General features: G+C 42.1%; 1 protein-coding gene across 6 annotated transcripts in view; it reads left to right on the top strand.

Moving 5' to 3' along the window:
• Positions 1 to 1,001: 1,001 nt before the first annotated feature.
• The window catches only part of grid2 (glutamate receptor, ionotropic, delta 2), a 564,677-nt gene continuing 554,400 nt past the window's right edge, over positions 1,002 to 11,278 (top strand). For 2 of the 6 annotated variants that reach the window (XM_074637698.1, XM_074637697.1), the window contains exon 1: positions 1,002 to 3,241. In XM_074637698.1, the coding sequence (XP_074493799.1) occupies positions 3,154 to 3,241 (88 nt within the window). In that variant the 5' untranslated portion in view covers positions 1,002 to 3,153. The remainder of the gene's footprint in view (positions 3,242 to 11,278) is intronic. The other 4 variants (XR_012594250.1, XR_012594251.1, XM_074637699.1 and 1 more) reach the window with 3 other exon arrangements.

Raw genomic sequence — 11,278 nt, 5'->3', positions numbered from 1 at the left:
AAGGTTTAAATACATTTCATAAGAGAGACTTCATGCTGTATTTAAATTAAGAACATTTAGAAGCAGTTAAAAAGATAATTTAAATGGTTTAGAGAAAGTTAAAAATGTAATTAAGCCATGATCACTGTGGTCCAGAAACTGAGTTCAGATGTTTAAATGTATGAGTTTTGTTTACATTGCATTACATTTAAAATGTGACTCAATACAGAGACGAGTGAAGGGAAGAGCTGCGTGTGTGATTCATTCATCCTTCTCTCTCACTATTTCCCCTGTTTAAGGGGCACAACATGTACGTGTATTCATTGCGGGGTCACAGCATACACAACTACTCATCAGTATCCACACTGTCCTCAGCTGAAGGATCAATCTTCAGCCAACACACAGGATAGATCTGGAGGTCTTAGTGTCCACTGCACATCTGGTGCAACATATCCCTCTTTCAAATAGGTGATTTCCAGAAATACATGAGCTGTGTGGTGCAGGGATGCTGTTCAAGGTTACACTTTCTCGGTCTTTTTGCTCAGCAGCAGTCCAAATATTTTTCAACCTGTTAACATTAAATCCAAGGTTTTACTTTACAGGAGAATTCACAACAAACGGAAGGATACATTTTTTTATTCTGATTATTTCATAACCCTAAACTCTGATAAACTTGAATAGAAGGTTGAGCCCTCTCTGTTGATGTTTTTTTTTTTTTAAATGAATTGGTCAAATCAAATTAGGCAAACCTCCTAAAAGTTATTTTCCTGCCAGAAAGTGAAATACATTTTACAATCATTTATATGCAAGAGTTTGGGTATGAATGTCTTAGAGTGGCATAAATTCAAGGAGTGTGTTTTTGTTCTCCATTTGAATAAACGGTACTGTATGGGACTCATCCATATTAATGAAAGGTCTATATGTCTTATTCTGAATGGGTTACATTGTGGAATCAAATCAGACACACCACAAACTTGGCACTTGTTTATAATGTTTCTTTTAAATACAGCAAAAACCTCTTCAATCTGTACTGAAAGTGAAAAATAAAAAGCACACTTTCTCCAAGTGCTCAGAAGTCAATCATTTCTTCACTATCACTGATATGCAGACCACATTTTGTAAGTATTTCATTTTGATGTAAGCACAAACATTAGATATTGAAGTATTTCATCTTGTTTTTATCTTCCAATATTTTTGTTTACGTTCCCTTTGCTGCGTCTTATCTCTGTATTTTCAGCTACAGCTCACTCAGCGAACAAGAGATGTTCCCCTTCAACGTGAGTGGTTATATAAACATTTAATAATAAATCAATAGCGTCAAATAGGAGAAGTGAGAGCAGCTTTCGCAGCATCCATATCACTGTCAATTTAATCTTCCATTCCTTGAATGCGTACAAAACAGTCAATCCAATGGTAGCCTGAGGTTTCCAACACTCCTAATCCCTAATCCAGAGTCTAGGGCAGATTAAGAGGAACACTTGGGACTCCGGTTCTTCAGGGAGGCAGGGATGGATAAATGGATAATAGTGGGGGTGTGTGGATATAGAATAGATGGACAAAAGGATTGGGGATAGGGAAAGAATAGGATGGAGATGGAGATGGAAAGAGGATGGTCATATGATGGATGGACACATACAGGAAAAGATGTGAAAGATGAAAGCATCCTGTCCCAATAATTGCTATGAGTAATTTGAACACTATAACTGATTAGAGGGAGAATGATGAAACCTGAAACCACCCAACAGCAGGGTAAAGTCGATGGATATATATTGCCAATGTAAAAAATGTTTAAATCAGTGCTGAGTTGATGACCCAGATAACCTTAAATATGATGAGTGATAACCAACTGCCACCCCCAAACACCAGCCTCTTGCTGAAGCGAAAAGGTCTCGGATCGATGGCTGCCTGAGGTGCCCGTGGCAGAGCTATAAGGTTGGCAGATTACCCTTCTCTTCATCTGTCTGACTCTCTGTAGACACCCCCTCCCTCCGCATCCCTCCTCCATCCTCGCCTCTCTCTTTCTCCAAGGTAAATCCAGACAGTAGATGCGCGCCCTGGCTGGCAACTGCTGCTGCTGCTGCTCATAGTTGCTGCCTCTTTCTCTCTCTTTTTCTCTCTCTCCTGGGTCCCCTCCCTCTCTCCTTTCCTCCTTCCCTCTCTCTCTCTCTCTCCCACACGGACGCGGCAAACCTCCTCTTCACCAGCCACCGTGCGTGCTGCTGAGGCTGACGCGAGTACCCGCATACGGAGTGCGGAGAGCGGACCGCGGAGTGGCGTTGCGCGCATCCTCGGGTATTTTTTCCTCCTGATATAGCCTAGCCTACATTTTTTTCCCTTTCCTGACGCAGAAAAAGAAGTGGAGCTCTCTTTCATTGTATGTGTAAGAGCCCTCTCCATCCTGGTCTCTCATCTCTACAGGAAACTATAGAGACAATTACGGAATATGGTTACCTCTCTCCGTGGTAATGCCATGTGACAAGGCTTTTTCATCATTTCTTTCCACTTCCAACAACAAAAGTCGCTGGGTTCATCATCTTGTGTGTGTATTGACATTCAAAGAGGGGTCTAAGTGAAGGAAGAATAAAAAAAAAAAAAGCCTGTGGGCAAAATGGAAGTTTTGGCCGTTGGCTTGGTGCTCTGAGGCTGCTGCTGCTGCTGCTGCTGCTGGTGGTTTGGTGATTGGTGCAGGGGGGAAACTGCGTCGCCAAGTCTGAGAGGCTGGAATCACGGGTCATTAGAACTGGAACCCGCTTTGCAACATAACGCGCTTTTTCTCTCACGTTCTCGAATGCTTCCAGATGTATCCAGATGCAGCTCAGTTCGCTTTAACGCGGCGACGTTTGGATGCGGTTTGTTTCCTCTGCGGCTCCGAGTCTCTCCGCTCGACCATAGTATGATTTAACGTTTGGGAGGATATTTCAACAGGGTGCCAGTCTGTGTTTGACTACACGGGAATCTCTACTTCTTCTTCCAGCATCACACTATAACGTCTAGAGAAGAATACATCAAGGATAGAAGACATTAAAGGGATTTTCCTTGACCGCCCTACAGATGGACTAAAAAAAAAAAAAAAGAAGCTTCAGTTTCTCTGGATTTTAACTCTGTTCACTCTCACTCACTGAGCTGTGTGTGTTTTTTTCTCTCGTGTTTTTGGAGGAAATAATTCTGGACAACATGAAAGTTATTTCGGCTATTTTGCTCATTGCCGCTTGTTGGAGCCAGGAGTGGAAGTCTGCGCTCTCAGATTCAATCATCCACATCGGTGAGTTACTGCGCTTTTTTCTCCTCTCCTCTAATTCGCGGCCACAATAAAGCTCTGTGTGTGTGCGTGTGTGTGTGTTTGTGCGCGTCTCTCAGGAAACAGATTGGACGGTTCAGCCTTGATGTGCTGCTTAAATCACATCACTGGCGATTTCTTTGACCCTCTGTGGTATTTTGGTGGGCTTTTCTATGAATATACACTATGTTGATACCATACTTGAAATGGGTTTCAAGCTGGATTTTTGGCACATTTGCTTCTTTGGTGAAATAACGATCTGCTTTGCGCCATTATGGACATCGTTCAAATGAAGTTTGCATTTGAGTTGGGGGGCTTATTGAGCATCAATTGACTATGCACACTCTAATATATGAGAATTGCTTTAAAGTCGTTTTACTCCAGGTGGTGAATATCACTAAATGGCCATATGGATTGATGGATTGATCAATAAATGCAACGCTTCCCTAGAATTTCCCATATAACAATGGCTGTTGTGCGGACAAGGATGCTTGGAAAAACAGGTGGTTTATAGGATGGCGTGATGATGATGCCCTGCATGGCAGAGGGATTACCCAGGATGGCAGCGAATTTTTCTACTTATAGGTTTTTTTCCTGGAGCACAATGGCATTAACACCATGCATCGTGAGCTAGCCTACTGCAGTGCCTGGAGAGGGGAGAAAAAAAAAAAAGTGTGTGTGTGGCACTGTTGTGTCGAGTGTGATTTTCGACATCAGGGAGCGTATTCTTTCAGGCGATGTAGCAGCGCCTCCATATAGGTAGGTAGGTAGGTAGGTAGGTAGGTAGGTAGGTAGGTAGAGAGAGAGAGAGAGAGAGAGAGAGAGAGAGAGAGAGAGAGAGAGAGAGAGAGAGAGAGAGAGAGAGAGAGAGAGAGAGAGAGAGAGAGAGAGAGAGAGAGAGAGAGAGAGAGAGAGAGAGAGAGATGGGGATGACGACTCTGGTGAGCGTGTCTTGCAGGATGAGATGAGGACGCGAGGTGGTGGTGGGCACAAATAATCGTTGCACAGCTCAGTGGCCTCCAATGGGCGATAGACCAGAGAGAGAGAGAGAGCAGTGTGTGTAGGTGCGTGAGTGAAAGTGATGACCAAACACACACACCAGCAGAAAGATAAGCACCTGTCCATGTTGAACTTTTTTTTGACACATGGCCAAGATCACATCCATATTTTAACACTCGCACACATCCACACTCAAACACACACACGTTACACATTATAAGCCACCACCACCAATCTAGCCCACTGCATTACTGCTGCCAGGGAGGGAGGACTGGCCCTGTTTGATCCATTTAGGCCCTGGCCAGCTGATTTACAGAGCAGACCCCATGCAGGCCAATTTAGCGGCTACCTCGACACAATTTGCCAAGAGCTGGATCAGTTTCGAGGTCTGCACTGGGCTGCAGACCAAGCGGATGCTTCATATCAGACTTACAGCAGCAGCATGGCCAAATGAACGAGATTTACACAGGTCAAGTACATAGTGGCTGTGTGTGTTATGTAATTTGCAGACCACGGAAATGCAGGTAATGCAATCAAATCACGTTGAAAACCTCTTGTCGGGGAAAGCAAACATTACAGATTATGCCTGCTAAAGTGGGGGTAGGCAGTTTATTTTTGGCATCATTGGGCAAAAAATTCCATAATAACCTTTCTGCATTTTGTAATTCAAGTGTTCTGAGAGAAGACTAGACTTCTGCACTTCCTCATGGCTCTGTTTACAGGCTTTAAAAAATCTAGCCGGTGACGGGAGACTTTGGCCAATCACAAGTCATTTCAGAGAGAGTGTTCCCATTGAGTGTTCCTATTGGCTGTGCTCCGGCTGGTTGGCGGTGCTTGGTATTTTCTCGACTGAACATGGCTGCCGGGTTACAAACTTTCTCATTTTACAGCTAAACAGTACACTACAAGATGATTCTGAAAACATTTGAGGCGAGAAATAGGCATTACAGTAACATAATATTGATTCATATTTGATCAGCGTTGCCTAGTTTGACCGTTTGATCGGAGTTTGTAAGTGATTGACAGCCGGCTCTCATAGACAGAAGCTGAACGGCAGACTCCAGATCAGCTCTGACTGGTTGTTTTCCTCCAGTCTGTGAAATCTTGCAGATGCCATTAGGAGCACCGGAGGACACCAGAGGACAAAGAGGCACATGATTTTTTTCAGATTACCTGTCTCATTCACTGCTGTCAGGATATAGCGACCGTTTTATGAAAATTACTTTTTAAAATTATATTTGCTCCATTTCTACCCACTGCAGCTTTAAGCACTAACAGTTAACTGGCTGCCTGGTTGTCATGGAGTTTTGTTTTAATATTCATATTAGGTTATACAGAAATGTTAGTGCAGTACAGTAGGAAGGCTGATGGAATATTAGCAAAGCCACACGTGTGCAGAAGCCTTGTCCTACATACAGGTTTGCAGGCTGTGGTGCTGGCCCTACAGGGGTTACAGTGTAATCCACTGGTTTAGACAGATCACCCTGTGACTGGATGGTTTGATCACAGCAGCAGCCACATGTTCTGCAAGTGTCTCACAGCAAGATACTGAAACTTTACCAGCTCACTGACTGTTAGTTTCTTTAGATAAGAGTGTTAGCAATGTGACATCTTTAGGCTTAGCAAGACTAAGACAGGGATCTTCAGCTATGTAGGCTACTGTAACTGCACTGATGTCAGCTACTGGAACTGGGTCAAGGTTCTCTATATGTACACTGTTCCTTATATCTAGGCTAACTGGGACGACAGTATAGTTTTCAGACATGGTGTCTCACTGGCTCTAGCTTCTTGGTATAGACTCCATGAGGTTGACAAGTAGCATGTAAGCTGACTTGAAGTTTTTGCTGTGCTGGCATATTAGAGCTAAGTTCTTGAAGTGCCGGGTAAATAGGTTGCTTACTTATTGGGTAGCAGTCTATGAACTTTTCAGAAAATATATATATATATTTTTTTTAATGACTCATAACGGATGATCCTGGCTAGCACAGTGCTAGCCTATTTATTACAGACAAAGTTAGGAATAATGATACGGATAATAAGGTTAGGAATACTTATTATTAGGCCTGTCAATCAATTAAAATATTTAATTGCGATTAATTACATGACTGTCCATAGTTAATCGCAAATTAATCACACATTTTTTATCTGTTCAAAATGTACCTTTAAGGGAGTATTTAATACTCTTATCAACATGGCAGTGGGCAAAGATGCTTGCTTTATGCAAATGTATGTACATATTTATTACTGGAAATCAATTAACAACTCAAAACAATGACATGTTGTCCAGAAACCCTCACAGGTACTGCATTTAGCATAAACAATATGATTAAATCCTAACATGGCAAACTCAAACCCAACAGGCAACAACAGCTGTCAGTGTGCTGACTTGACTATGACCTGCTCCATACTGCGCTTAAGAAACTAATTCGTGGCCAGAAATACTACACATACAGATTGTATACTCAACACCACCCTAAATAGATACAGCCCTTTGATAGTATTCAGTGTTTGTGTTTATCTATGTGCCTATATTTATATGTAAAGAGAAGAGCAAACATAAAGATGGATAGATATATTGTAGTGCACTGTATTACAACAGTCAGTAGCTGAAATTAGGCTGTACAGACATGGGATTTACACAAGTGGAAGCTCTCAAATCACCTCCAGTTTGCAACATAATCCATACAAATCCCAGATATATGTTTGAAGAGCAAATTTAGTGACATGGATAATGAGAAACCCCAGCTATTCCTCTTTGACACTGTAGTATAAACCAGGCCAGTGAGTGGTTTCCAATTAGTAGAATAGACAGCGTGTTGTTTATTGGTTGGCTGAATTTATTCCTGTTTAGTTACAACTCCATGTAAGCAGTGTGGTATGGGTAGCTCACCCTCCCTTGAATTAACAAGCGTATGGGCCTGTAAGTGTTGGTGTGTGAGTGTGTTCGAGGACAAAAGATCAGTGTGGGGGCGCCTGGGTTAGCTCAGTTGGTAGAGCGGGCGTCCATGTATCAAGGCTTGGTCCTGTCCGCGGCGGCCCGGGTTCGAATCCGGCCTGTGGCCCTTTCCGCATCCACTCTCTCTCTCCCCCCTTTCAAGACTCTATCCACTGTCCTCAATAAAAATGGAAAAATGCCCCCAAAAAAATAACTTTAAAAAAAAAAAAAAAGATCAGTGTGGGCGGCTGGTTGGTGTGATTCCAGTCAGTGTCTTTTTCCCTCTCACCTTATTTCTAATCAATAGTTAATTTCCCAGCTACAAGTACTTTGAATCACAACAAAGGGTTATCACCCCAAAAACAATACTTCTCTGTCCTCATTCTGCCTCTCTCTCTCTCTCTCTCTCACACACCACCCTCCTTGTCCTCACTTCTTCAGCAAACCGTGGGTTATGGATACAGTGGAAACAAGTGCAGGAAGGAGTATTGTGATTTGCTATCATTGTTTTCTCACATAAGGTTGTATTGTTTCAGGGAAAAAGAAGCCACACTAGTTTCTGCAGGTCAGGATTTTGCATTTTGCAAGAGGAAATAATTTATATCCCTCAAGACTTTCATTTTTTTTTTTCATTCCATTTTCTCACCCACTCTTGCAATGCTGACCTGTCTCTTTGTGTGTGTGTGTGTGTGCGTGTGTGTGTGTGCGTGCGCGTCATATTGACGTAGGCATGAGACAGAAAAAAAATACTATACCCAGCAGGAACATCACATTGGCATGTCAGAAGTAATCCCTCTTTAATCTCTTTGTTGCTGCTAAAGATGGAATAAGGGAAAAGGAGAGAGGAAGATAGACGGGCAAAGGGAGATGTATATCAAAGGGAGAAGGAAAGTAAAAGATAGAGAGAATCCAGGGGGAAGGAAGGGAGAAATAGTGCACTTTGTATTGTCCTCATCTACCATTTTTAGCTGTATATACTGAAAACCTGTGCCATCCTATCACTGAGCCGCCTTTATTTCTGTGATATTAACAGCAGTGACCGGCAGACGTTTTCATCTTGCACTGTCCAGGCATTAAATGTGATTGAGCTGCTGGGGAGCTGGCACCACTGCCTCGTCCATCTCTCTCTCTCTCTCTCTCTCTCTAATGATCAGCATGCAGAAGGAAAGGGGGGAGTCCGCTTGCCTCTTGGCCCTCTCTGCATCGTGTGCTGCATGGCAATCGTCCTCTGCTTTATGAGGGTGGTTCGTATGGATTCTGCACATGTGTGTGTGTTAGAGAGAGTGTGACAGTACGTGCGGTTGATCGTGTGTATTCCTGATTAGTAACACTCAGAAAGGCACTGTGATTTATGCAGCCAGATTAAGTCCTCACGTCGGAGTTGCACTGGTTTTGAGAGATGTAGTGTGTCAGAGTGCATCCACTGGCTCACTGTGCATCAAAGATGAGGGAAAGAAGCTAGCAAATGAGCCTGGTTCAAATCATGTACTGGACACACTTCTCTCTCTTGTGCACTATTCTGTTACCAATCATTGAGCTACAGTATATTAGATTTGTCCTGGCTGTTCTTATGAGTTTTATGGTTGTTCTGAGCCTATAGATGAATGTAATTCATAGTTGTTCACACATTTCAAATGTCAAGGGCATCTAGGGAATATTGAAATGAGATGACTACATACGACATGATGTCTTTATCCTCCACAGCCACATATTATATAGATACCCGTGTGGTTATGGGTTTGTCTCTTCTTGTTGCTCCTGCCTAGATCACAGCAAAGTAGAAACTGAATGTATAAACATTTAGATGAAGAGAAAGGAGGAAAAATTGTTCCCCTGGTATTTTATCTTGCAAGGAATCACCTACTTTTGAGGTGATACAATGTGCAGTTTCTAATGGAAGAGAGTCTAGTTTAAAACATCAGTTATTGCATGATCTGTCATGTCATGCCTTGCTCTGGCATTGCCTTTGAAATATGGCCTGCAATAATGTGATGTGCTCATATCTGCAGTGTTATACCTGAAATCATAGGACACTCAGTGGGCTTCATTTATCTTGCAGTACATCATGAAATTTAAACAGGACACAGTGTGAATGGGTGCATTAGAGTACACTTCATATGTAAATTTAGGGATGGGCATTTCAAGCAAAAGTACTATTCGATAATCACTGGGAACTTTTTGATCATTCTTCAAAGATCGCAAATCTGACTACCAAAAACCAGCATTTTTACTGTACTGTGTTTCAGCTCCAGCTCTCTAGTGCACATTTTGAGCCACAGCTTCTGTGGAAACACAAATGGCATCTACAGATTTTAAGCATTTCATAGTCGGACTCCAAACTGTAGATGTTTTTTAGAAAGAAGAAAAACTGTTTCACTCTTTGGAGGCACATTAAACAAGATTGCCCAACATTTGCATAGACATCAGCCCTAATGATACGAGGGGTGTAGGAAAATATCGATACACATCAGTATTGCGATATTATGTTGTGAGAGACTGTATCGATTCTCCAAAACAATATTGATTTTTAATTAACTTTATCTTAAAAATCTGACTGGCTGCTGTCGGGCCTGGACGCTATTCAATCTTTAGGAGATTGTAGCAGGCTCAGTTTTAAAGCCAGTATAAATCCTGAGGAATCCATTGGTACCAACCATGTCATATTAGCTTGTCGCGAAGGACGCTAAATAACACTCCAAAGTTACACAAAATTTTGGGGAGGAAAAACTGGCATGGTGATTTTTACATGGGTCTCTTGACCTCTCACCTCAAGATATGTGAATGAAAATGGGTTCTATGGGTACCCACGAGTTTCCCCTTTACAGACATGCCCATTTTATGATAATCACATGCAGTTTGGAGATAAAACCATGCAGCTTCTTGCATTCAGTATAAATGTGTTATTTTTGTCTATTCTAAAATTGTGTATTTCTGGTGTGGTCTTTATACTATGACAGTTTTCCTAAAATAAAAAAAAAGAAATCGCGTATATATTGTCTTGCTTACAGTATCACAATATATTGAATCGTTACCTTTGTATCATGATACATATCGTATCGCCAGATTGTTGCCAACACACAGCCCTAAATGATACACAATCATTGCTTTATCTGCAAAATCAGAACAGTAATTGCTTTTTAGAAACCTTTTAATGAAGATTTCCCTCAAATGTATTTACAGTTTGTGTGTCTGTCAACCCACAATTTAAATATGATATTTAATTGAATCTTTTTGTGATACATCTTTGTCTGTTAAACTGTGTCCTGTTATGGTCAAGGTAAGCTGCTGTATGGGAGACCTGTGTCATTTAGATGAAAGGGACAGAGATAAAAAAAAAGTGTTATCCTCTGGACGCCCAGTTCAGTTAAGGTGATGAGGAAGGGAGTGAGGGATCGACAGAGAGATTATTGGATCTATGCAGTGTGTGCACATGTGTGTGTGTGGCTCTGTCCTTTAACAGCGGTGAGGGAGAGAAAAAGGATTTCTGTCATTTCGATGGGAAGAGTTGAAAGACAAAATGAGAGGTTTCCATTATTTGTGGGGTGAGGAAATAAGGGGGAGAAAGACAGAAAGGGAGATTTGTCCTGGCATGGCCTGGTTTTTCTTTCACGTTGGTGCTATTCTGGTCTTTTCCATGGAGAAGGATTTTCTAAACATCTCAGTATGTGTGAATGGCTGTTCCTGCCTGGTTTTGTCTACGAGTTTCACAGCTGTCAACACCGCTTCCTCTTCTGAACTTCTGTTTGTGTGTATGCGTGCACACGTGTATTCTAATCTTCAGTTATGCACCGATTCAGAACGGTGGGGGCTCGGCAGTGTGTATTAAATGCTTGACATCTTTTGAGTTATGTATCTATGAGTGTTGACAGATGTGCTGGTCCATGCTTTTTTTGACTGGGAAGATTTAGCACCTCAAGTTTCTGTGTGCATGAACACCGGTGTTTTATGTATGTGTGTGAATATGATTCACAGAGGTGCAAACTGTGTGATATTTGAGACTGTTGTGCATCCTCTTGTGAAGGAAAGAGACAGACAGCAGCTCTGACGTCTGTACCTGGTCACTGAGGCAGAACCCTTAACCAGGCCAC

The sequence above is a fragment of the Sebastes fasciatus genome, chromosome 6 (assembly GCF_043250625.1).
Source record: "Sebastes fasciatus isolate fSebFas1 chromosome 6, fSebFas1.pri, whole genome shotgun sequence".
NCBI lineage: Eukaryota > Metazoa > Chordata > Actinopteri > Perciformes > Sebastidae > Sebastes > Sebastes fasciatus.
Note: the sequence above shows the minus strand (reverse complement) of the source record. Positions and strands in the feature narration are given on the sequence as shown.